This window comes from Struthio camelus, chromosome 5 (genome assembly GCF_040807025.1).
Source record: "Struthio camelus isolate bStrCam1 chromosome 5, bStrCam1.hap1, whole genome shotgun sequence".
NCBI classification, from domain to species: Eukaryota; Metazoa; Chordata; class Aves; order Struthioniformes; family Struthionidae; genus Struthio; species Struthio camelus.
In genome coordinates, this window is record NC_090946.1 from 24,979,799 (window position 1) to 25,007,352 (window position 27,554).

Consider the following 27,554-nt stretch of genomic DNA (forward strand, 5'->3'; position numbering starts at 1 on the left):
CGCTGTTAGTCACGTACCCTGGACTTTCCTTCCAGTAGTCCTCTGCCCGCTGCTGACATAATCTTCTTACACGCCTGAGTATACGGCAGCCTTCCAGCCTGCTCCAATACGGAACCTAAACGAGGGGGAAAAAAAAAAAATAAGAAATAAACCCCCAAGTTTTAGTTCCCTGCTGTCGGCTCCGCCAGGTGCAGCCGCCGCTTCCCCGGGGGCAGCTCCGTGGGGCGCGGGGCTCCCCGAGGGATGCAGCTGTGCGGGGAAACGCGTGTGGGAGAGGGGAAACGGGTGGGAAAGCTCGTTTTTGAGAGGGGAAAAGGTGCGTGTTGGGGGGGGGGGCGGCGGAAGTCTTTGGGAGGCAGTTGTGTGGAAAAAACCCTCATCTTTGAGGGGGAAAAGTGCATGGGGAGGGAAAAGCTCGTTCTGAGAGAAAACGTGTGGGGGAAAAACTCGCCTTTAGGAGGGAGAGTTGTGTGCGTGTGGGGGGAAACCCTCTGAAAGGAAGAAGTAGGTGGAAGAACCTCGAGTCTCGAGAGGGAGAGACGCGGGGAAGAGGCCTCGCCTTCGGCGGGCTCGGGCCCCGGCCCCCGGCCCCACGCGCGCACCCCACGCCGCCGCCGGGCGGGCGGGCGGGGGCGGCCGCCGCCAGGCCCCGCCCCCTGCCCCGCCCCGCCCCGCGCCGAGCCGAGCCGCGCTCGGGGCGCCGCGCGGAGCCGGGCGCAGCGGGGCCGGGCGGGGGGCGGCGGGCGGAGCGGCGCCGCCGCCGCCAGCGGTAAGCGGGCGCGCGCGTGGGGCCAGGGGGCGGCGGGTGGGCGCGCGGCGCGGCGCGGCGCCACGGCGGGCGAGGGAGCGAGCAGGTGCGGCGGCGGCGGGTGCGGAGCAGGTGCGGCGGCTCTCGGCGGGGGGTCGCGGGCTGCGGGGCGGGGGCCGGGCCGGGCCGGGCAGGTGGGAGCGCGTGGTGTGTCGGGGCGCCGCCTGCGCGTGGAGCGGGGGGAGCGGGCGGCGGCGGGGCCTGACGCCCCCCTGCGCTCCCCGCTCGGGACGGAGGGCGGCATCGGCGGCTCCCTCCCTCCCTCCCTCCTTCTTTTTTCCTTTCCTCGGCGCTTTCAAGCGTGGCTTAATCCGTGGCGGTGGCTGTCGCGGCACGTTCGCTACCTCCTTTTTTTTTTTTTTTTTTTAAACGTGTTAATTCAGCGCGTGACGTGATCTCGGGCCGTTGGCAGCGGGTCGGCGCGAGGAGTCGTGAAGGCAGGTTTTGTTTGCCCCGAGGCTTGTGGGCTTGAACCGGTGTCAGACAGGCTTTCGGTTCTGCGACGAGCTTATCTGAAAAGCCCTGGCGGCCTCTGCCGGCTTGGGGGTGGGGGGGGGGACCCCTTTGTAATGGGGCAGCCGCGCTGGTACTGAATTCCAGCCCAGGCGCGATCCGAGCAGGAAAACCAAACTGCCGTCTTCACCCGGAGATGGTCCCGGCCGGTCAACATCGAGGCACGCTGGCGGGGCCGGGACGCCTCAGAGGAGAGCCGGGGGCTTTTTTGCCCCAGAGGCCCCAGCTCTCATAACAAGGCGGCGTGTGCCGTCCCACGCTGCCGGCACGGCCCTGGGGCCTGGGGTGGCCACGGCCTGTCCGGCGCGGCCTGTCGGGCACCGCCGCTCGCCTGGCTGTCGGTTTTGAGGAAGCTCTTCATCTCCCCGTGACTCGGTTTCCCAATCTTTGAAATGGTATAGTAAAGCTCGTCACGCTCGCCTCCCAGGTACGTTAACGTCTGGTTGGTGTTCGTGAAGGGCCTTGGTCGGGGAGGAAAGAGGGCAGCAGCTCACCTCCCTCCTTTCGCCATGCTGCAGTGGTCCCTGAAAATAATACAGGGGTGGAAAGGAGATTAAACAAAAAACGACCTGGAAATCGTGCATGCTATCATTTACGCAAGCACTCTAAACGAGTGCGTGTCCATGTGTAATTAGTTTGAAGTATCTGAGTATTTCTCTAAATAAACTGATTTCTGTCCTTTTTGTAGTACAAATCACATGGAGAATTCACTTGTAAAGCACCGTTTTATATATACTTAGCACCATTATATATATATATATATTTTTTCCCTGTGTATAATGAAGTCAGTGAATGTTTTAGGAGCTGAAATTGCTCTGAAGGACTGAACAGTCAACACATTCCGGTCTTACTCAGACTGAACCTTGTGTTTGATTTTGATTTTTCTCGTGTTTCACTTTATAAATGTGAAAAACACAGAAGAATTTTACAATTCTGTACTTAAAAATACAAACTGTTGTTAAAATAGAAGTGCTGCCTTTACCTCTGTGACCATTTTATTTGCTAGTGCTAATTGGGCACTCTGCTGCCCTGACTTTGGATCCAGCCCCACCCCGCCTTATCACAGCTCCCTCCCCCCTTTCGGCAGATAACAGAAGTTGTGGTGGCGCTGAGCTGGGGTAACAGGGTCACAACCAACATACTCCCAAAGCACAGAGATTAATATTCCATACATCAGCTGCTGTGAGTAGGTACACCTGGTTATAGTGGTCTTTTCCAGTTTTAAACTTTAACGTTTGGAAATTCTCAGTGTTTTTTTCCTACAGCTTGGCTTTCTCCATGCTGCAAGACAGGCTGTTTTATGACTGGACGGGCTAGCTAGATACTTGTGCATTTGATTCTTGCATTTTATTCAGCTCTGCTTTTCAGGTTTGTTGCTGGAAAACACATGCCATCCCCTATGCTGGGAAGACCTGTGAAGTCAATACCTGAGGAATAAAAGGTTTAAAATGCTGCTTGACATCGGTTAATCCTGTTCTCTCCATAGTACTAGAAAAAGATATTGGAGATGCAGCTTATAATGTGGGGTAGAGATGTGGAGCCCGGATGGAAAACCAGAAGGATGCGGCGTTTGGATTCCTCTTGCCCTGCAGCAAGTGACTTGGCTTGGTATGGGAAGTGCAGAAATGAGAAATCATGTCTATTTAAAACTCTGAATTTCTTTTTCTTGTTCTTAATGCTTCTTAGTGTTGCTCCTGAAGCGCAGAGCAGTCTGACATGCCCAGCGTTGGAGCGGTGGTTGCGCTGCAGTTTGTGAGGAGTTCAGATTTGCCCGAGTTTTGTCTAGAATCTAGAAGTAAGTATTGTCTGAAAAGATAAACATTTTTTTTCTTCTAAGATATCCTGAAGCAGAGTTTTCTTTTCCAGTGTCCATGTCCCATTCCTTGCAGAGATGAGAGAGCTTATTTTGGGGATGGAAACGTTCTTTAAGAAACCTTAAAACAGGAGAGGCAATTGTTATCCTGTTTCTCTGTAAGCGTGCTTCAGGCCTTCCACCTCTTCTAGCACGTACCTTGTATCTGCTCCAGCTGCCTCACTGCTTTGGTATTTTATAATTGGCATCTTGAATACTCAAGGGAAAACTTTCAAATGCCATGTATTTCCCACTGGAAATCTTCCACGTGATTGCAAGGTTTGTTGTGAGTCCTTGGTAACGTCCAGCCTTCCGCAGGAGCTCCCGATCTCGACTCGGCTCCCCTGGTGTTGGGGCAAAGTCCTGCGTCCTGGTGGACGAGGCCCTGCCTCCCAGGGGCATGGCGGAGGGAGGGATTCTGCTTTACTTGTCTTTGGGACCACTTTTAGAGATGTTTTTGCTCCAGAATGACTCCTTCAAAAGTGGTGTTAATAGTTCAGGTTATTCCAGCATCCTATGTTGCACTGATTCTGGAAAACACAGATATTCTAAATTAAGGCTATTAAGTGGCCATTGATTCAGTGACTGTGCAGATACGTAGTTAATATTGTATTATGACACATTCTGGAAATTGCTCGGTTTATTTTTGACATGGAGAAGATGACTAAGACTACAACTCTTTCATCTACACATAGTTGCGTTTACAAGCAAATGAAAACATCTCCAAGCTGATCTTTAGTCCTATTTAGAGTCTGCCTTAGTTCCATGAAAGGAAAAAAATTTTGTCTTGTGCTTAAATGTGAGATCCTCTCTAGCCCTTTTCCTGCACCCGACCTCCATTCAGTGAAGGTTGTTTGTTTGTTTTGTTTACCTCCAAATTTTTGTGAGCAACATACAACATGGAGGCGAGAGAAGCGTGATTCCTTGTCAGGACAGGTAGATACTGCCACAGCACTAAATTAAAATAGACACTTAAAACTACTGTTAGTTCAAGTTCTGCTTGGTTTTATTTCTGTGTCCCAGTAACACTGATGTAAGTAGCAGAAAATCTGAATGTGAGTTTATTTCTTCTTGCTTTTTTCCTCCTGAAGTCATGATGATAAGACCTCGTGAGCAGAAAATATTTCTGAGGACAAAACATCAGTTCAGCGATTAGCCTTCCTCTCTGTTCCTGTACACTTTGCTGCGTTTTGTTAATTGGTCTCAAAATGCTATGTATTTGGGACCTGGCTCCTTTAGGCAGAAGGCTTACTGAGCTGTGTGTTGTGAATATGTGGATTAGATCTAAATTTTTTTTTGTCACCAGAATCTCATCTGCATTGATCTAGAAAAGTGACGTTTCTCTATGTGCTACCTTCAGCCAAGTCGATATTACCAATCTGGATTTTCAAATGACTGTGCCCAGCGTTGTAAATGTGTAGTTATGGAGTTTTGGCTTCTTCAAAAGCAATTTCTTCGGATCCGTTAGCCCGTGATAAACTCTTCTCAGACTTTTTAAGCTTGCAGATTACTGCCTGTGTAGACTGTAGTAATGCACAAGAAGGTGTTTCGATTAAGCGAAAGGGGGGAAACCAAATATTGAGCAGAAGGCTAGCAGCTGGGATCTGGAAGATCCATGCTTCTGTGCGATGGCCATATCCAAGCATCGAAACAATTTCCAATGCCATGAGCATCTTTTGGGAATATACGGGGATTTTTGCAATTGATGTTTAAATTGTTTTACAACAATTTAAATATCTATAAAATTTGCAACAGAGAGGAGTTAAGATTTCTTTTATACAGTGTTGTTTTTAAGGCTGAGTGCATCAAAATGGTCCTTACTTTACGTAACATAGTTTGGTGCTTTCTTACCTGAATAGCCGGTTGGAAGGCTTTTAAATCTTCCAAGATATTTGTTCCTAGTCTGTCATGCGTGAATAAAATATCAAGGAGTCCAGCATAAAAATATTAACCCTTTTGGGGGGGGAAAAAAAGCAGAGCAGATGCTAAAGCAGAAGCAGAATATGCTTCCCCCTACCCCTCTTTGGGAAGACTTGGGTTTGCCAGATAGTGGGATTCTTATTCGCCTGTAATCGGATGAGAGTGCATCGCAATAACTGTAATCCTTGTTACTGGCTGAGGTGAGTCCCATCTGTTAGTGGTGTTTGGCATGTGCAATAGCCTTGGCCTTCAAACCTGTGTGCACGAGGGCAACACAGATGAATTCAGAGAAACGAATGCAGTCTCTGAAGACAGTTGCTAAAAGCAAGGGAGGAATTCATAATGCAACGCAGTGTTTCTGCTGGCGCTCTTTTCAGCTGAAAAAAAACCCTCTTTGGTTAAACACACCCTCAGTAAGTTTTATTCTATGAGACAGTGGGTGGTTTTTGGTTTCCTCTTACTCATGAGAGAAGCTTCCTTTTGCGCAGGATCATCTCTTGTATATGCTTGTTATCAGGCTGTTTATTATGAATTTTCCTTATGCTGTGTCACCTTCTGCTGAGCTGGGGAATAATGTTTAAGTATCGGTTTGAACTCATTAGGAGAGAAGGTTCAGGGCTTGTGGTGCAGGGAGTACTTGGGCTTGACTTCATGGTATTAAGTGCATGGTCAAGCTGATTTTTATCCTCTTGTCTGCCTCGCTTCACCCCAGCAGTGGATGTGTCTGGGCACTGTGTATGCTCTTGAATCTCCATTGCTTTTCTCCCAGTGAGAGATCTTTCTCAAGCGTGGAACAGCACCTTCATGTGTATTTCATTGCCTCATTAAGGAGGCATCTTTCTGAGAGCAAAATCTTCCTTCTCCAGGCCTGATTTCCATCCTGATTGCCCTAAAGAAATGTGATACTTGGCTTTGGATAATTCGTATGGATGAGTTCTCTTTCAGATTCAAACTGCCAGCCTTCTGCTCAATATTTGGCTTCCTCGTTTCACTGAGTGCTGAGAATTCCCCTGGTGGTCACCTGTGCTTTATTTCTTTATCAATTCAAAAAGTTAAGAGTTTGGATAAGTTATTGCACAGCTGCAGGGACAGCAGAATATTGAAGTCTAATGCCATCTTTCAGATTTCAGAGTTTTACTTCATGACATGAATGCAAACACAGGCGTCTTCTGTGTCTTAGTAACAGCTGATACCCCTCCCTACAGTATGTGTGTTCAGAACATCAATGTGGCCGAATGAGTATTGGAAATGTGCATATGTTTAGGGCTTGGAAACAAGCTCCATAAATATGAACTATTGGTGCATAATTCAAAGCTGAATTGAGTTGATATAACCGAATACCTCTTGCTGGGATTGCTCTTTGAATCAGTGTCTCTGTACCGAGTCAACATTAGAAGGAATTGTAGCGAATGCATTAAAAGGAATGAGCTTTGTGGGCTGAAGTAAATACGTCCCAATAGTAAACCTGTTAAGACCTCTTTCTATTGTTCGTGATGGGATGTGTGTGTGAGGGGGAGAAGGATTAAGGGTGGTTGATTTTACTTCCTGGAAATGAATAACATACGGTTTTCAGCGCATAAAGCGGATATTACTCAGTTTGTGACCTGCTTCGTAGTAAAAGTGTCTTGAAGTGAGGATTGGTTTAAATCTGTTGCCTGCATTCCTGGCATACAGTGTTATGTGATGCTATCTTGTCACAGCAGCATGCAGTGTGCCACGAAGTATAAATAACCATGTGTGTCAAAAGTAATTTGAGACAACATGCCAAATATTTAATGAGGCACTGTGTCTTGTCCTGGCTACCTGGTATCTATTTGGGAGCAGGTATTTGAGCTGGAATTGCAGCGGAGGGATGATGAGTAAGGTAATACTCCCTGGGATGTGCTGCAGGGCTGCACAACCAATGTTACGGCTCAGGCACATCTTATTTGTAACTCTGCTTAGATAAGTGGACAGGAAGATATGTTAATGTGCACCAGGCCAACCTGCTTTGTACATGTTTATTTAAAGAAAAAAAAAAACACCCTCAATTGTCAAGATGAGTATGGAGTAGTGCATAGGCGGGAGGCTCTTTACGCCTTGGGGAGCAGCGCTTCCCCCGAGTGGTGCAGTGGGATGCTGACCTGGGGCAGCACACTGTCCTTTGCCCTTCACTGCAGACAACGTATCCTAGGGCAAGAAACTCACCCCCGGGAGCTGGGAAGCAGCAGGCATCCCCTGCCCTCTGGGGTGAAAACTCACAGCAATGTGGTTTCCTCTCTGGATTTAAGTGGGAAAGGAGGGGGCCACGAGGTTTTTATCTTACACTTGCTCATGCAGAAATGCCAAGAGCAGGGTTATTTTCTTTCTGTGTGTGTGTGTGTGTGTGTGTGTGTGTGTTGTTTTTTTTTTTTTTTTAAATCAAGAAAGGAGTCGTGTTTTTTTCCCTGAATAGATGTGTGTAGAGGGCTCCAGTAATATTTCTAATGGTTTTTCATGGTAAATGCAGAAGCTTGGTAACATCTTAAAGCCTTATTTATGTTTATATTTAAATACATTCCACTGGACCTGTGTGTAGCTGTTTCTTTAGCTCCTGTTTGACTTAATGAATGGACTGACGCTATTAGTAACGTGCTTGTAGAAGCCTCTTCAAGCTGAGTTATGGAGTCAGAGTATTTGTCTCCCACTTACAGGGCATTTATCATGGGTTAATACAGAACAAAAGGAATTATACAGCTATTTAAGGGCAAGGTGCAACACTAATATGTTGTTCACAACACTTTCCTTATAAAGGTAGGTCCAAGGTACAACGTGACCTTCAATAAAATATACAAATGAGTTGATACTGTGTTTGACAGTTTTTTGACTCAGCTTTTTCTAAAGGAGCATTTATATACACCCTTCAGATGGTCAAATAAAGCAGGTAGTTCTACAAAGCAATGTTAGTATGAAGCTCTTGCCTCTTGAGGTGTGATTTTTTTTTTTTGACAAGTAAAACATTCAAAAGGACATAACTGACATAGAATTTAATAGGATACATTTTTTCCTGAAGTGATTTGGGCTCCTTTGAAATCTCAGACTAATATAACTACAAATATCTGCTTCTGGAAAATAGTTATCTAAGTGTCACTCTTCAGTTCACTGTTTTCTAAAGTAAATAAAGGAATGGCATATAATGTGAAGCAGGTCTGTATTTGCATCCGAGATTGTGAGTATTGGTGCAATATATCCCAGATTTTTCACTCTAGTAATTTTGTGCTCAGAGAGTCTGCGAACTACTACTATTCAAATTTTTGACTCTCCTGAAGTAGCATACAGACAAGCAAAGAATTGTAAAGCTTTCCTCTGTTTTGCCTGATCAGCTGTCCTGTAGCCAATACACTAACCCCCATGCAAAGTTTATTGAAAGTGTATATGAGAAAGAGAACTACTGGTACCTCTGCAAAGCAGAAAGCAAACAAATTTTCTTTGTTGCTTTATCTAACTTTCGTCGTAGATATCAGTGAACTTTGGGTTATGATCACTGCTTCTGAAGAGTTCATGGAAGTCTTAGTTGCATTTATTTTTAATGACTGTTTCTCTAATGGGAAAATTACACCTCTCCTCATACTAAGAAGCAGCTCATGTTTTCAGTCCAAATTTCTTTCTTTCCATTTGAGTTTGGTCCATTGTCTAATACTTTGTTATGATATTATGCCAGAAGTAGGGCTGAAATTAATTTCTTTTTTTTAATTTTGGAGAAGGAGAGTAAGCCAGATGGTATTTTCTTTCTGTGCATGATGATTCGATTTTGATTTAAATGATTTTCCTGTTTCCTTGGAGGAAGATCGCAAGAAGAAAGAGCTTTTCTTGTCTCTGCCAGGTGTAGGGAATTTAAAATGAAAACTAATTGATGGTTCTGGGCCTGGTCATTAGAAATTGATATTGACAGCGTAAATATTAACCCTTCTTTCCCTGCTGATTAGAATTAAGCAAAAACCGCAACGTTTGTATTAAGTATTTCCCTACTTTACAGGATAGTCTTCACATTAATAATTCCTGTCAGGTGTATTTGCAGTTACCTTTCTGTTTTTGAGGTAGGATTCTAATTTCCACTGTTTCCTCTCTGGTACATTTTTATTTTAGATATAATATTCACAGTCATTATCCTTTTCAAATAGTTGTTTTGTATTTTGTGACTTCTTTCCCTGTTAATGCTTCCTAGACTTCACTTGCAATGTACCAGCTTTTCCCATACCTACAGCTAACTTTGTTACCTGTAGGAACAAGGGGGATGGAAGAAATAACCTTTATTTCCACAGTGGTGGTTGAGCATTGCCATACTGGAGGACATGCTTAGTCACGCGCTGTGCCGCTGCGAGTTTCGCTTGGCACACCCCGGCGGATGCAGATCCTCCCCTGTTTTCAGCAGAGCCATCCTCCCCGTGGTGCAATTTTAGATGACTGGATTTGTTTTACAGCAGTGCCACGGTGTAATGATAACCTTGCCAATGCTAAAGAGAGGTGGAAACAGCTGAACTTTTTGCTTGTATCGCGTGTTTAAGATTTCACTCGAGATATTTTGACCTGACGTTGCTGGCCAGTATCACTTACAATTTTATAACTGCAGTGAACTTCTGCAAGAAAGTGACTAAATGGCAGCAGGACTTGGGCCAAAAATTCTTCTTTTTTCTGCTCAAATCACATTTAAGCTGCTCATCCGTGTTTCTGCCTGTACCTTTTCCTCCCTTGCTTTTCTCCCCTCTAAGCCTATATTCTGGATTATATTTCTATAGCTTTTGCTTAAAATTTAAAATTCCAGCAGTGAAGTTCTCAGCTTTGTGCCATAAGACACACGGGTGGGCACTTGTAGGGACCAGAGAAAAACGAGGTTAAAGCAAGAACATAGTGAAATCCATTTGGAAACTTGCATGTTAATTGTGTTCATCCTTACTAACAGCCTGGGTTTTCTGGTGCGGGAGATGTAAGCGCGTGGTAGCTGGGTTCTGCTCCTATTCTTAAAGGCAGTATGCACGAGGGAGGCAGGGAGCCTCCCCCACGGCGGTGCGCTGGCCGCCTCCAGCAGCAGGTGGTGTGGGCAGAGGTGAAGGAGCCTCAGCTCAGTGTGCTGGGGCAGGGAGGGCTTTGGGCCATGGAGCGGAGATAAGCCGTTGTATGAAATACTGCAGGCAAGTTTCCTCAGAGGCCCCAAATTCCTGGCAGCAGGAGCCCTGGGGGGGGATGCACTCGTAAGCCCAGCCGCTGCACCATGTCCTTGGGTGTGCGTGTATGTGATTTTGTGTGTGGTCACTTCCTAGCTCCACTTAAGGGTTTATGATTTAGAAATGCACTGTGGAATCTCTCAACTGGTACACACGCTTTCTTTATTCTGCTGTGCTTTTTGGATTTTATTTCTCTCTTTCCTTGGGCTGTTGGTTCCAGAGTTTTCTTTAAGTAGAATTTGGCTATAGTGCGACTTGAATGCAAAAGGAAACATTGTTGCATGAGTATTTTGCTTTCAGAGCTGATAAAAAGTTGTTCCTTACTTCTTTCTCCCTGGAGTATTTCATCTGAGGTTTAATTTGTATGTTGAGTCTCACTTTTTTGAGAGAGATGAGCTCATGCTAAGTGGATTGTTTTGGGCAGACGGCACACTGGTGCTACACCTGACGGTGAGTCGGGGCCACATGCCTTTGGGTGCAGTGTGTACTGAAGAACCTGTTTTTAACTTCAGTTCAGAATTGAAAGAAGAAATACTGTGATTTTACATGTATCATAGTTCAGCTTTTTGCTTCAGAAGTATCATTGCTTTTCTTTGCTTTACACTGTTTCTCTTGTTCGTTCTCTTTGGTAATCTGAGTAGCAGTGAAAACAGTGTTTAAAACAAAACATTTCACGTATCTTAAAAAAAAAAAAAAACCCAAAGTCCTAGCTGGAAAGAGTAGCAAGAGGTGTCCAACAGTAGGTCTGAAGCTCTTCCCTGCCCCCCCCTCCCCCCCCAAAGCTTTACAAGGCCAAAAGGTGGTGGATGATGATCTTTAAACACCCTTCCAATAGGGTGGCTTTTGCCAATTTGGGCTTCCTTTGCAGCAGAGGAGTGAGTGGTGCTGCGTGGTGGTCTTTCAGCCCACTTGTCCATCACTGTGTTCTGTGTTGTGGTGGAGGCTGCGGCACCAGTAAAAGCTAGTTTTGTGCTGTTTTCATGGATTTATGAACACCCAGAACCCCCTGTAGTGAGCTCCAAGGATGTCCCACGTTCGAAAGACAGTGCATCAAAGCCTCTGCCCTTCTGTGTATTTAGCTCTTGGGGCACCGGTTGCATTAGTACTTATTCACAAGAATAATGTGCCCTATCAAGGTGTTAGCTATCTCTTTTTTCCTGGAGAGCTAAAGCTTGATAAATTGCATGTAGGTAAAGGCCTGGCTGCACGTTTCAGTGAAATATAAGCGCTACTGTTTGCCTGCCCTTGGAAGAGAGGGAGAAATCCATGGTAGTGTAAAACCAGAGAAGTGCAAACTAGTGAAAGGCCTCTGGCTCAGTGAATAAACTTCTTTTTCTTAAAAACCATGTTTGCAAAATGGATAAATTTCATAATGTTTATGAATAGATTATATCAAAAAATGTTTTTTTCTATATCCCCTCTCTTTTCTTTTCTCGGTCAGTTCTTGATTTCTTCTTCTCGATCTGTGTAAGATGTAGGGGTATTAGAATTGTTTGAGCTATATATGAAGGAAGTGTAGTAATGAAATGCATCTCAGCGGCTTCCATTGGCTTGTTTCATGTAAGTGCGTTTCAGCGAGAGGATTTTAGGTTTTGCTCTGATTAGAATTTGGATAAAAACTTCCAGAATTTCCTCATGTTTGAAAAACCTTTGACTGTTCCCACTCCCCAATTTCCATTTTTGGAAATGCGGACGCATCAAGGAGGACGGCCCTTGACGCGTGTCAGGCTGTGACAGCTTTCCAGCTGCCGGGCCAGTGCTGCAGGGCCCTGGGGCCGGGGCGGCAGCTCTGTGGGCTTGGACCCACCTTGTGGCGGCTCTGGGAGCCTGGAGTGCTGGGGTTGAGCTCCTGCCCCAGCTGTTGGGTATCTGGCTGACTTGTCGTGTCTGGGCTGTGTTAAAGCAAAAATGCATTGACCAAAGATGTTTCATAAATCACTTTCCTTTTTAAAATGTTGTTTTCTCTAACAAAGCCAACTCTAATCAGGACCTTGCTGTACCAGGCACTCCACAAAGATAGAACCGGTTAATCTTTTCTCTCTGAAACTTCTAACCTTGCTGAGAGCCGCCTTAGTTCTGTCTCCTGGTAGCTATAGGAAGGAGACAAAATCTAATGTTTTTAATCCGCTGTGGAGCTACAAGCGTTATGCTTAAAGAAGCAATGAATAATTGCTGCATCTATCATTTCAGGATCCCAGGCAGCTGTAGCCTCTACATGTAACTTTGTGTTAATACATGGGAATGAAGTGGTTTCAATGGCCGTTAATACATGAGAATGAAACATTTGTCCAAAAACTTTCAGGATTTCAGATATCTAGCGTACCTGTTAGGTTTTTGCACTTACACATGCTCAACTCTTGAAACCACTGTTAATCTTGACTTTCAGATATATGTGTTGATGTTGGCCAAAGCCTCCTACAGATTGCGTTCTTCTGTTCAAAAATATCAGGTGTTTTGTGCAGTACAGCAAATGTTTGCACTAGGTGACAGTGAGAGAAAAGTAACTTTTGAGAAAGTTATTGACGTTCCCATTTGTTGCCTTGGTACTTTAGGAATACGTACATTCCTAGCATGCATACCTGTATTTCATTGCATGTAAGTGGGAAAGTGGAAAAATTTTCCAGATGAGGGAATGATTAACGAAGAGTCTGATGATAACATCCTTTATGTGTTTAAGCACAGCTTATTGCATTTGTTAGGTGATTGGAAGCAAGTGGCCAATGTTACATAAAGGCTTTAATGTAGGAAGACGCATCCACCTCTTTTGACCTTCAATATTGTTGACAGTGCAGACATAGTGGATATAAACCTCAGCCCTTTGGAACTAGGCTTTACAATATGTGTGATGAACAATTACTATTAATAAAGTGCTTTTTTAGTATTATACCGTATACTCTTCTATGCTGAAGAAGGTGAATCATAATTTAATTCCACCAGCTCGCCTTATGAAAACAATGACAGTTTGTCATCTCTTCTGTTGTTGCTTAATTCTAATTCTGCTCTGCTTCCAGAGGTTTGTTTGAAGAGGCTGCTTCCTAATGTTTAATTCCCACTGTTAAATTTTTTTTCTGATGAATTTTCCCCAAATAATCTTTTGAGAAATTCTTTGTCTGCTGAGAGGATTTTTCTGCAGCAGAAATGGGTGATGTTTTTGTAACTCTATTGGAATCTTTGTTTGGGTTTTTTGTTTGTACTTTGTTTTTCTTTAGCTTTTGGGAAGGCAAGGCTGAAAGAGGGTAGAAGTCATCCAGCACATTTTCTTCCCAAAATACTGCTTCTACTTTCAGAAATGATGTCTTTTCTAGTCTGTTCTGATAACTATGGGTCCAGCTTACAAGGACCAAAAAAAAAAAAAAAAACCACAGCTATAAAGCAAACTCTTCCCCCCCCCCCCCCATTTTCTTACATAACTGTTCCATAGCACAGAGCTTGGTGTTTTACTTAAATTTTCTGTTTTTTCACCACTCTCTGGTGGACCTTTCTGGGTGCTTCTTCACAATTTTCCAGTGTCATGCAGTGACTGGTATTTGTTGGTAAATTGACAGTAGCTTAACCCAAGAACCCACCATTAACAACTCAGAGCTGCTTTTTTGTTTTGGGGTTTTTTTTACTTCTTCTTTCTTTAACTTGTTTGTGCTTCATATGGATTTTGGAGTGACTGATAAACATTAATATTGTGAATATAGGAAATACTGATTGAGTGCTAGCCTGTGTTTAAAAAAAAAAGGACATATAATAACAATTAATTCTGTTAAAAGCATATGTGTATATACGTATGAAAATAATGCTCATAATGTTTTTTTTTTCTTTGATAACTGGCAATGCAGTATAGTCTGTTTTCAGTGGGTTAATCCTGGTTACTGATGCCAAAGTCGGATGTGTAGATACTTGGGGCAGCCCTGCTGATTGCTTTATCCTGGCCGGGAGAGCTTGGCATCTGGTGACCTCCTGGGTAATTGGCACAGCCTCGTTAATGAGAGGGAAGCAGACTGGAGAGAAGCCGTATAACCAGACATCCACACTTGAAAATACAATCTTTATGTACTTATGAGAAATTTTGGCATATGTTCTGTGAAAGCTAACATCAGTGCTGTTCCTTTTTCCCTCCCAAGACTTATGCAGGGCAGTTTGCTTCAGCACAGCCATTATTTTGTTTTTTTGTTTTAAAAAAGAAGCAAATATTAATTTCCTTTCTCAAAAAATATCCTACAGGAAGAAGTCTCATGTCAGCATTCCTGGTTCTCAGGGCCCTCACTGCAGAGCTCTTGCTGGTGGCACGTTGCTGTTGGCCAGTGGCAGGGTCTCCTCCTGGGGCACTGTCCTGCCTCGGCAGTCCCATTTTTTTTCCGCCACAAGTGCGTGGTCCATCCCGCTGCCCCATCCTTCTCGATTGCCCCAAGGCTCGAAGGGGGACTAACAAAACTGCCGCGATCACTGACTAACGCGGTCTGCGTGTTCCTGCTTCGCGTGCCGCTCTTTTCACAGCGCAGTCACCTCCATCTCTGTGTCCCCCTGCGTACAAAGGAGAGCCCTGCTAGGAGGATGCCCCTGCGCTGTAAGGCGCTCTGATGCCACCTGACCCATGCTGTGACATCCTACTGAAAGGGGGAGATCTGGTGCTGATGAAAAAAGAAACCACTGCCCCCTAGCATTTGTTATACCAGAGCTATTTTGCTCTGAGCTTGAAATTTTAAGTGTCATTGCAGGCAAAGATAGGCAGGATTTTCACAGAGCTTGAAGTTTGTCCATTTAATCCTTTTCACTGGCAGTATTTTCATAACATTATTTAACTTGAATAACAGGCGCCTTTTCTTAAGAGGTACACTTACTTTCTGGCTGATGTTAAATTCCTTTTGGTTTTTCCTTTTTCCCCTTTGCTTTTGTAGTTCCAACCCAGAACATCAGCATAAACTTTCTACTGTTGTTTATGTTGTGTTTCAGCTCTTCTAGAGCAGAACTGAAAAATGTCCTTTCTGGTAAATAGTCTAAACAAGAGTCAGGTTTGAATATGCTGTTTATGCATTACATTAACCCTTAATGAATGCAGCTTAATCATCTAAAGTTATCTCTGAAGATGTAGACTATATGGAAATTTGGGACTTTATTATAGAGCTTTTAGCAGCTCTGTTAGAAAAAACTAATTTTTCAGTACTCTCACTGCAAGCTTTCCTTTTCTAAAGCTGCATCCTTTATTTGCATTTAATAGACTATTCAGAAAACTCATGAAGCAGGGTGTGGCTCCCAGCAGTCCATTAATTTGATCAATTAAATTCTAAATTCTGTGAAAACTATATTCATCTTAGTTAATTATGTTGTCTGCGATTCTTAAACCTCTGATTCCTCGCTGTGCCTCACAGAGAAGGCTTGCGTATATGGAAATGAGAGGGTATATGGCAGTTGGTAAGAGGAAAACAGAACCGATCCTAGGCATTAAGATTTATTGCCTGATGCCTGAATTCATGAACAGTTCCTGGAAAAAGTGATCTGCCCAGTAGTAGGTGTTTTTGCTTTGAGCTATTGTCCGTCCTTCCTACTTAAGGACTTGGTTTTGGAAAGCTTAATTTTTAGATAAAGAGACTGAGTAGACACCTTAAGTTGCATGAGGTAACTTGCACTTAAATTTCTCAGTTCAGATCATAGTATTTGTACACGTGCAGCATGCCTGAAGTAACGCTATGATGGTCTGTCCACAGGCGTGGAGTTCTTGTGCACCTAAACTATGATTCCCGATGTCTCCTTTCTAATCAGAAGGAAAAATTTCAAACAGATGTTAAAGGAAAGAACTTTGGCGTTTTGCAGATGTTTACCGTCTGAAACCATAATTTATACCAAGAAAACAGAATTGGCTGTAAGATGTGCTGAGTGGCATTTAGCTTCATTTTAGTATATTGGCTATTATTAATCTTTTTTTAAAAAGTAGTAAAAACTCACTTTGTGTGGTTTTGCTGTGTATTTTGAGTAAAACATGAAGTAAAAGCAGAGAATGAAGGTAGTAACAGCACTTAAATTTAGGTGAGAGTCTGTATGTAAAACTAATATACATCATCAGAAGCAAGTATTTTTATTGTGCTGACACCAAACAGTTGGGCTAGAGAATGTTTTTTCCTCAAAAACCGTTAGACTTAATGTTGCAATTTCCAGTGGTATAAGTAATGTGATGTAGTTATTTAAAAAAAAAAAAAAATTACATGGTTCAGAACGCACTCCTGAGAAATGCACCAGTAGTTGGAGTATGTGTCGCACGCAGACCTGTGGAAGAGGGTACTTCATTGTTTGTTTGAAATACTTGTGCATTGCAAAGCGAAAATGGGGGGCTGGCCGGGGAGGGCACCTGGGCGGGCGGCAGGAGCAGTACCATGTCCCACATGTTGTCTTTGACAGCCCAGTACGTGGAACGTGACTTTGTCTGTGTTGCGGGTAAATTCCTGCAGATTGGTAATTTTATTTTATGCTTCTTGTGAATGTATCTAAATATGGGCTGGAAGGTGTTAGTGTCCTGCTGCACGTGCTTCCAGCTGCCTTATGTTATGGGACGATTCCAGATGTAGCAAGTTAAATCAGCACAACAGTGCTTGTTGGAAGGCATGTTTGAAATGTTTCGTATAACTTGGGTAAAGCAAGCTGATAGCAGTGTGTATGGTAACCTTGTAAGTTCAGAGGCACCGAGTGTCTCGGTGGGAACTCTTTTGATTTCCATACTTGGCCTCAAAAGTTATTTTGCAGGAGTTCTATGGAAGTCAACTTTTTATAAAAACACATAAAACTCATCTAGCTGTTTATAAAGAGAGACTGTTTGTGAGGCTTTGTTCAGAAGCAATTTTTGTTTGCTGATGTTTCTCTTAGGACTGTGCATCTTAAGAAATGCATTTTCTGTTTCTCATCAATAGAAAACAAGCATTTTAAGCAGACCTACTTTTGTGTTTGAATTAGTTTTATAAGCAAAGCAAGGGAGAGCTCTAGTTGTTACCAGAATCACATTAATTTTTTTTTTCCTATTATGTCAGTTCTAGGAAAACATGCAAAGAAACCAAACCACCAAAAAGCTATGTTTCCTCCAGATATAAATATTTCTATTTAAAATGGTCAACATGAAAACAGAGTGCCTAATGTGAGTAGTAACGAAGTTGAAAAGCCTAGAAAGTCCTGTAGTGCAGCCAGTTTCACTTGCATTGGTATTGAGCTTTTAGACATCTGACAGGAGAGACAGCAAAAGTACTGCACTTTTTAGTGATGAGGGATATCCAAAGTAAATGATTGCTACATATGCTGCAGAATCCATTCTTTTGTTATTGTTAGCCTTAAGCAAACAATAAATGCATTGTATGCTACGTGCCTGACTAAAGTCTTAATAAAGGAGTTTACTCTCAGTAAACATGGCAAAACTAGGGCTGTATTGAAAATGGCATCAGGATTAGTGGTGTTGAAATGCGAGGAATTTAATTCTTTTCCAGTCTCCTTGAGGAACATATTCTCAAATATTAGAAACAGAGCACTAAGGGACTAAGGAGGGAGTTAAAAGTGCTGTGAGTTTGAGTTGAAATTAAATTTTCTCTTTCCAATGGGAAAACTAAACCAAAAGTAGTAGTGTTAAACTTTTGAGCGTGCTACTCTAAAACACTGTCAACAAGCACTTGACGTGCTTGTTGTCAAAAGTTAGTTACTTGCATTTAATGCCTCCTATATTTCAACTTTATGTATCATGTTAAAGGGCTTCATGTTATCAGAAATGAATCAGCTCTGTGTATCAATTTAACAAGCAATTGTTAGCAGAGGTATTTTGTTCACTGTTCTCAAAAAAGCCTTCAGTAAAAGAATTTTTCACTGAAGGAAAATCCTGATCAAGACTACAGATATCTTTCATATATAGACATCTGTGCATGCACTATTATTTTAATTTGTACTTTCTCTTCTTTCTTTTTCCCCTGCTTGCCTTTAAGCTATAATAGGTTTTTCACTTTCTCCTTGGGTAGCCAACATAGATGAAGATCGCTTCCCAGGCTTTCCTTCATCTGATGTTGCTGTTTGCTTCCGATGAGGACCGGAAAAGAGGTTGGGATAACTTATTATGGCAAAGGAGTCATCCAGATGCAGCCCTCCTGGTGCACGTGGCGCGGGAGTGCTGCAGAGTCTTCCTTACTGCCTCGAGGAGTCAAAGGGAAGCTGCCCGCTGCTGTGCACTTGGCGCACATGAAACATGGGACATAAACTGATGGTTTCCTCTTAGCTGTGCGTCTCATCCAAGGCTGCCAAAATCCACGAGTGCTTCAGCTCTCATTTGAAAGATCTCTTTCTCCATACCGCTTCCAGCTCTTGAGTCGTCTTGTTTTCTGCGGTCCAAACTTGTTATTGGGCCACAGCACTTAAGTAAATTTTCAAATTGACCTCATTATATTTTTGAGTTGTTTCCAGAGGAAGTTCAGTAGTCGCTTTGAAGAGCACAGATTACAGTGTCAGCACCAGTACTTACCTTGGTGAGACTTTCAGATCCATATTTCATCCCCAGAGTGATCTATTTGATGAAAGTGGGAAACAGTTAAATGGTAGTATTCTAAGAATGGTTTGTGCAGACCATCTTTTCTCCTTTTTCCTTGTGATTACCAGCCTGACACATGCTGTTTTCTCTTCCTTGGGAGGTTCAGATATGGCTCTACTCTCTCAGCTCCTCTCTTCCTCCCTTCCTTGCTGCATGGAAACTGTTGAGGCTGTAAAAGTAACTCCTCTCTGTGCACAGAAAATAAATTCAATTTTGGGGCTTGTGATCAGACTCCATTATCAGTTTTGCCAGAGTTGACTTTTAGAGATAGTTGTGTTATATGAACATGATAAAAATCTTGTGGTCAGCTAATGAAAACAGTGGAGAGTATTGTTTTATAGCTGTTAAGTCATTCAGAATCTTTTGTGGTGGTGAAGTAATAGTGATATGAGGCAACAGTGATGAAGAAAATCTAATCTTGCTTCTGTTCTCTTAGCTGTGATGTCCAAAGTGGAATATTTCAGTGACGCTTCCTCACTCAACAAGAAGCTATTCATAATTAGTTTGAGGCAAAAGAAAAATGCTTTGGCTGTTTTGTAAAAAGTCTTAGGCAGATATTGAAGTCATATGACAAACCAAGTGTTTATTGCTTCTTTTTTTTTTTTTTTTTTTCCTTCAATCGGTCTCAAATCCCGGAGCACTAGTAGATCATGCTGTTCAAGCCACATTGTAGTGTCTTACACTATGCTGTTGCTGTCTTTAGTTGCCTGCCTCTTATAGTAGAGCTTGTGTGTAAATCTTAAATCCAGACATATATTTTAGCTTGATCACAAGCAGTCTGTCTGCTTGGCAGTCCCCTCCCTTTCCTGCTCCCCCAGGAGCTTCTGGATCCTTTGGCCAATTTCAGGCCAAGCCAAAAATAGCTGGGTAGTGCTGCATTTTGCGAAGCTCGGGGGGCAACCGGCCACGCTCCCCGTGCCATCTCATTGGTGTCGGAGCAGTTGGCTCGTCCTTGTCGAGGATTCCTACCTGGAAAGGAGCTGGGGATCGGCAATGCCTGTTGAGTCAGTGGGAGCTCAGGGCGCTCGGTTTCTTGAAAAATCAGACCTTCAGAAAGTCAGGGCATACAAGATGTTTGTGCTTTTACTTCATGAAACCCTTCAGAAAGGGCATGAGGCTTACTATAAATGACGAATTCAGACGGGAAAACAAAAATGTCCTGACTTATTCTTGGCACAAAGTATTTAATAATGACATTTAGTCTAAGAAAATGTGCAGACTCTCAAGTGTTGCCAATTTATTTTGCCCACAAACCGACAACAGAATGATGATGTGCACACAAAGGTTATTTATTTTGAGCACAGCCAGGGAATGCGACTGTTTCAAATGCTTCCTTATTTCTGCCCTCGGGATCTTTTTTAGTATGTTGCATAATATTTTTCTGTATTAGGGGACTGAGATAGACATGGTGTGTCTCTTCTTTACTTGAATATACTGGTTATGTTTTCTCTTTCCTTCTTTGAAGGAAATGCAAGCAGAGAATGAATAGTTTGAACAGTGTTAAATTAAAAAGCATAACTTCAAAGGCCCTTCTAACAATTTATTCTGAAACTATCAGCCAACAGATGACGTTCCAAGTAAAATAACTAATTATGTGGGAGATTGAGCAAGCATTGATTTAGTTCTTGATTGCTTGGACTGGTAGGTAATTCTTTAATAGCAAGAAGAAGAATATATGACTTAAATTTCTGGACTTGAGTCCAGATGGACCCTCTTCTGAGGGCAAGTTTCTTTATAACCTGTAATAATTCTCTTGAAAAATGCGAAAGCCACTTGGATATTTTCTTTGGACCTTGGCTGACTCTTTCAGACACTCCCCATTAGAGACTGAGAAAAAGGGTAAAGCAGGATAAGGGAGTGCCCCAATGAAAGTATTTCAGTTCTTGCAAACTTATGTTAAGTTAGAATAGCTTTGCTCTTACAGAACATAAGGGTGCTTATCTGGAATATCGGGCACAATTTGACAGTGATCATATTACTGGGAAAAGACAGTGGGGCTTAGTGGGCCAAACATCACCACCTTCTGTCTGTAGCGCATGATGAGGTAAGACTCAATACACATAACTTCAGCGTTTAGCATGTGGAGATAAAATTCTTCTGCATGCACCAGAGCACCTAACCCTTTTTTGTTTTGGCAAGAGAGTTAGAAAAGGGGGAGCTCTCTGGGGTTACTTCTTTTCTGTTACTTCAATTCTGGAGCAGTTTGTGATAACGCTCCGGCTTATCCTGTTTTCTGCGTTTGCTCATGGCAAGAGGCCTGACTACTTGGGCCAATTCTAAATTGCTTTGGCTAAACTGTGATCCTCACTTGTGTAACATGAGAAATTTCCCCAGAATAGCATTGACTTTTGGCTGCAGGTTTGTAAGGATCCTTAAGACCAAAACATTAACGGAGAAGTACTTGCTGTGACTTAAAATTCTGGTTAGGAAAAGCATCTGACTATTTGTTTGGTCTTAAATCTATTACCTAGTGGCTGTCACTGAACAAAAGTTAAGGAAATCCTCGGGTTCAGGGGGAACCAGTTGTTCTTGAAGTAGTAGACTTGAGCGTGTAGGGTTTTCAGAGTCGCCTTTGTGAAGTGCGTGTTATGTTATATGCTATGTATGTTATATGTGTATGTTATATGCTATATATGCTAGTATGTTATATTGATTTTTAACATGCATCTTGAATGTCGTTGCTAACTTTTATTTTGCACCTGGTTGTTTGGCCATATGCTGAGTTTCCGTGTTCATATTGGCTGCGTGTGCAGTTTTGTGTGTTTAATTTTATTAGGCAGAACCTGCTTTAACACAACCTGTATTTATCTTTTTTAGGAATAACGTGCTTGGAGGTACTTGGTAGCATTGGTCACCTGTACCCCAGCGCGAGAGCTCCAGCTTAATTCTTCTTACGTGCTTCTCAGAACATGGGGGAAAACGATGATGAAAAATACAGTCAAGCTGGCCAGATATTTGAAAACTTTGTACAAGCTTCAACGTGCAAAGGTACCATTCAGGCCTTTAATATTCTCACTCGTCAACTTGAATTAGACCCTTTGGACAATAGAAACTTTTACACCAAGCTGAAGTCAAGAGTGACCACATGGAAGGCCAAAGCTTTGTGGAACAAGCTTGATAAAAGAGCAAGTCACAAGGAGTATAAACGCGGAAAATCTTGTATAAACACTAAGGTAAGTGGAAAAGTTCAGTTTTGGATTTGATAGTTGATACCTTTTAAATTTGTTTTTCTGCAGAAGCAAGATTTCTACTATCACATGCAATATGCCCATTCATGTAAGCCTCCCCTTAACGTTCTTTTTGAAACTGTGGCTGATATCAACACGTTTTGGCAAATTTTCAGATATTTTTGTTCCTGCAAGTTTTGTGGAAACACAGAGCAAATAGAGAGGTACTAAAATCAATCATTCTGCTTTACAAAATGCTTCAATAATGGCAAAAAAAACCTCTATGCCTTTTTAGACATCAGATGTAAATTCATTCATTCAAGGCTCCCAAGAACTATTTGCTTTACTAAAAAGAATTTTGCGGCGTGCAAGTCATGCTGTATTCAGCAGGTTGCTTTGTTCGCTGCTTGGTGCGCTGTCTGAGAGCAGGGGTGGCCAAATGTGTTTCATTCAGCTCTCTGGGAAGTGCTGGTTGGAGACTTGGGGATCTGTCTTTGTTGCGTAGCGTTGGCTCTAGTTGCCAAACAACAGCAGAATAAATTCCGTTGCTATTTAAGGATTTAAATACTTTCCTATAATTGTTTTTTCACAAGCACAACTTCTGTAATTGCTGTGTGGTTGCTATTGAAGGAGGTGGCCTGCTTGGCTGTGAACAGGACAGCAACCGCTGTTTTCTTTAGCAGAAGACAAAATGTCATATTTTGATAGTGAGAGCCACTGAGTGTTGGTATAAATCTTATTGTAAAAACTGTACAAAATACTTTTAACTACTTGTTCCCTCTGTTCTGTGGTTGATCATTTGTAATGGCTTTTACTCAGAGCAGCTTGCTAATTTGCTAAAAGTTGCCCCAAGAAGGTCCGGTTTTAAGAAGCAGGTTGAATGTATGGAAGTGGGACAGAGAGGAAGGGCACCCCATGGAGTCAAACCCCATGGGCCAAACCATGGAGGACTTTTTAATTAAAACCATCGTTAAGGTGTTATTTTTATGGACTCAGTAGAAGGGCAGTGTTGAAAGTCTTTTTCTCCTTGTTTTCTTTCTTGAATTGAGACTTCTCAAAAGCATCAGGGAAAAGGATGCTGTATTACTTCCTGTACATATAGAGTATCTGGGATTTTGTTTTGTTTATAAGCACCCGATGATTAACTTTTCTGAGGTAATAAACATTCCTGCCTTCAGAAAATGAATACCACTGTTACAGCTATTCGCATTGCTTTCCTGGCTGCCTCCTGCTTCTTTGTGTTTGCTTTTTCCATCCCTTTCTCCCATCGCTTCCTTTTGACTTGGGCTTCCTCCCTCCTTCTTATTCTTTTGAAAAGCCTCTCAAACATATGTCATCGACTGTCTTTGTGGTGAAAAGAGACCAGAAAGTGAAGGAATGAGAAAGTATCTGCTGATTAATAAATCATAAGAGAGATGCCACATTATTCCCCCTGCATACAGCCCCAGGTCCAAGTTTCCATTGTTAGCTTGAGGAAGTATTTGCAACACAAGCAGTTTTAAGGCCATGTATGAGATATAAAAATTAACCCCGGCTTTCTAAAGTGTGAAGCTACAAAGCAAGGGCCTGGTTCTGCAAAGTCCTTAAAGTGATTAATTTTTATATAGGGTGAGAAGACTCGTGGAAATTAAGTGGGTACATAAAGTTCAGCCTCGTAAAGTTTTACAAGGTTGCGGAGCAGGAGGCTAGTCAACACCTCCTGCAGTGTTGAAAGTATGGTATTTTTGCTCCTCAAGGGTAAAGATTTCTCTTCAGTGGCGGAGTGTAAATACTTGAAGAAATTACTGGACATACCTATGTTGCACATATGATCAAATTGCAAATGAGTATAAAGTATCTGTATATAGACAGTGTGCGTATAGATATTCCATGAGCTACTTGTAGGTGGTCATTATGAACCTCGATCTGCACTTCACTGGGTCATCGTTGATTTAAGGAGAGAGATATGAATTTGAAGGTTGCTGCAGGTGTGCGCAGTACGGCAATCTATGGGCTCTGTGAGGATGTCCACCAGGCAGGTATTCCTCACTTGTGAATCGCTGCCTGCCCCAGGAGCCTGTCTGTGCTGTGTGGGGAGAGGAGATGCTGGGGGCAGATGTCAGACTCCCTCATCGCTGCCCTGCTGCACTCTTGACAGACCAACTTGCAGATAAGGGATTTCCAGAGACGCTAGTATCCCCCCAAAAGTGCCAGTTTAGAGACATTGGGCCACAATACGCATAGCACCATTATCCTTTGGTGCAGCTGGCAATTTAATATTTGTAAGATTCATTACTTCCTGCATCTTATGCAAACTAATGTTTTTAATAGTGGTGTGGGCACACTGGAGTTCAGCGGACTAAACGCTGACAGCGGTGCCTGCCACTGACTGCTGTGGAGTTGCTCAGGTGGACTGTGCCCCAGAGTTTCCGCTGAAGGAAAAGGATGAGCTGAAGTCGATGAGCTAGAGTAAAAACCTGAATTGTTAAAGCAGGATCACAGAATAAGATAAGTGGCTTTTTGTGATTGCAGTTCTGTAAACAGAGCTGAGGTTGCTAATAGCCATCACTTTTTTTTTTTTTTTAAAAAGACTCAAGGCTTCTTCTGAGGTTGTGGCCATGAGCACTATAATGGATTCGGCAGCACGCCGGTCTTTTCAGGTGCAGCTTTGCAATTTGTCAGGCTTCTTGCAATCTTCCCCAGTCTTTGCAAGAGATAAAAATGCAGTCAGGATCTAAATTACTCTTAGTCTTTTTTCACAAACACAAAATCTGTTACCTCACCCAATAACTGGTCGTTTTTCTTACAGGATTTAAGTGCTGAATGCTGTACTTGTTGATTTTTGTACGTACAAACTCTTCAGCAGCACTTAAGTTACTCTCATTAGAGCAATAATATACACACAAGTTTTATACATACAGAACGTTCCACTCCAACTAAATAACAATAATCCTGTGTCTCTACTGCTCTTGAAGAACATTGCCAAATACAGCTTTTAAAGTTTCTGTAGTGACGTGATTTTAAGCTGGATGAATAAAAACACTTCAACATTTTTCAAGAAGTTCAAACCCACTACTGTTTCAGAGTTGCCTTACTGAGTAATGGACGTTGTTTTCCTCTTAATTTTTTATGGGAGAAACCAAAATAAAAATAAAGCTCTGTGGAAAGACATGCCCAAAAATTGGGGCAGAAAGGTTTGGTTGAAACTGGAGGAGTCCATCTGTATGTTAAATCTCTATCAAATACATCCATCCTTCTGTCACAGACTTGTAAAATTAGAATGAGTACTATTCTAAATTGCTATTTCTGAAGCTATTATTTGCTCAATTCACCTGTATTATAGAAAAATAGAAGTCTATTTGAAGTAGCCAAAACTCTAGAAGTCATTTTGTGCTTTTTCCAAATATGTCTGGAAAGAGCACAAATTTATTCTCCTGGCAAAGTCTCTCTCCTCTCTCACTCTTCTTCATCTTTTACTAGTCAATGCTGGGTAATGTGCTCGGAATCTGTAATGTTCATTTATTTCTTCATGAAAAGAAATATAGTTCGACAACTGGGGAAATTAAAGATTTAACATCTGTTGTTTGATGCACGAGCAGTTTGAATGTCTCTGAATTTTTGAACACCTTAAACATCAGAATACAGTAATAAAGACTAATTCTTCCAGCTCGTTGCAGAGTATATTCAATAGCCTTTTAAAGGCATATGTGAACGATCGCTAAACTTTTATTTTGAACACCTCTGTTAGAAAGTAGACTTTTTAGGTTACTTCAGGCACTTGATTTATTCCCAGTGTACCTGTGTGAATGATGCAGATATATACACGCGCGTAGAAATGAGGCACCCACTGTTGTTTGATGTGCCTATGTCAGGGGCCAGAGCCTGGCTCCGGCTGTGCGTCTGAAGTGCAGGTGCCCTCGCGACTGCAGATCCGTGCTTGGAAAGAGCAGAGATGGCTGCACAGGAAAACACCCAGGCACTCTGGAGGAAAGCGTTCATTCTCGGGGAGCTAAGGCATGCAAATATTTTATTTTCAAATGTGTATGCTATTTTATTTTCAAAACACATGCTGACACTCAAGGAGAACTAAGGAAACTTGTTAAAAGTGCTAACACGTAATTATTGTAGTCTCAGTCATGTAATTATTAGGTATCTCAGTAGGCTCTAGCTTTTATCAGAAACTGAGCGTATCCAGAGAGGGACTGTATGTTTTTAATCCGCCTGGGTGGGGCTAGTGGCAAATTGGTGTGCATGCCTTTGGGTTTCGGAGTATTACCTTGATGCAGCCCCTATGTTGGGTGCTGGTCTTGGGCACAGGGACTGTTGCGTTTGAGCTGCTGGTCTGGAGGCCTGCAGGGAGAGTATCAGTATAAAGCAAATAAATAAAGTTGAGATAAGAAGTTTTGATTAGTGTGTGTATATACATACATATAAATGTGTGCATTTTATAATATACCACACACATATATATATTTGTATATATCATACAGATACCTGGAAGACAGGAGTCAGTTGTCCCTGCTGGGCTCTGTAGTTTTTCCTCAGTCCTAGACTTGGTCTTTCAAAGCTTGTCTTATAATAGATTTGATTCCTGCCCTCCCTCCCTCCCTCCCCAGAAATTCCTATTGGGAAACTTATTGCAAAAGAATGACTCAAACAATGATTTATGACCATATTTCTGAGGCTTGTGTTGCCTCAGGGGCTCGGGAGGCTACCGCCAGCAGGGACAGGTCAGGCAGGATGTGGCCCAGCCGGCGGAGGGGCCTTGTGCCTGAAGCTAGGAGAGAGGCTGCGCGCCTCTGTTGGGAGACAGAGGTTGTCCTCCCCTGTCTGTCCACATGTTTGCAAAGGCCATAGCAGTCAGTGACACACGCTGGCTTCCCCACGTGTCATCTCCCCCCTCTCCACCTTCCTCTGAGGTGCTAAACAAATACTTGACTCTTAATTGAGCAAAGCATCCAGCACGTACCAACCTGCTGGCTGAATTTCCTCCTGGAGCACTGGCATTTGTTGCTCCCTTGGAGGTAATGTGGACTTTGAGCCAGGTTTCTCCAGTGTGGTGTGCTGCTTGTTACAAAACCCGGGGAGCTCGTGTATTCAGGCTTCATGGCTGACTGCGTCCCTCACGACAAATATATTTGAGGAGAATAATTGAGCTGTAAGATAGAAAAAAGGGAGTGCCGAGTGTGCTCCAACTCAAAGCCGTTCCTGTTGCAATGAAAAGTTGTGTCTTTCAGTTATGAAGAGCTAACGTTGAGGTGGCACGTCCCTTTTGCTGGCCATAGCGGTCTCTCCAAAGCAGTTTTGAAAGGGGGAGATTTGCAGGCTTGATAATGAACACACCAGACTTACCTTGAATGGATTAAATGGCCTTGCTAGCTCTTTTAGTGCAACAGAATGAGAGGAGAACAGCTCACTGTTGTCACTAATGTGAGTCACACCTCGTGTGAGTGCTTGTTCATAAATCACCAGTATGGAACCGGCATCTACTCCTTTGTTTTGTTTTTATGCAAGTTTTTGTTAATTCCAATTCTTTAAGCTTGCTGTGCAATCTATGGGATACGGACATAGCAGGCTTTCAGGTACTGCTTTGCATGTCTCA

General features: G+C 42.8%; 1 protein-coding gene across 5 annotated transcripts in view; it reads left to right on the top strand.

The window, feature by feature from the left end:
• Positions 1–700: 700 nt before the first annotated feature.
• MICAL2 (microtubule associated monooxygenase, calponin and LIM domain containing 2) overlaps positions 701–27,554 on the top strand; it is a 124,465-nt gene continuing 97,611 nt past the window's right edge. For 3 of the 5 annotated variants that reach the window (XM_068945101.1, XM_068945100.1, XM_068945102.1), the window contains exons 1-3: positions 701–769; positions 3,008–3,116; positions 21,624–21,979. In XM_068945101.1, the coding sequence (XP_068801202.1) occupies positions 21,716–21,979 (264 nt within the window). In that variant the 5' untranslated portion in view covers positions 701–769; positions 3,008–3,116; positions 21,624–21,715. Of the gene's footprint in view, positions 770–794; positions 881–1,342; positions 1,749–3,007; positions 3,117–21,623; positions 21,980–27,554 lie in introns of those variants that run through there. The other 2 variants (XM_068945103.1, XM_068945099.1) reach the window with 2 other exon arrangements.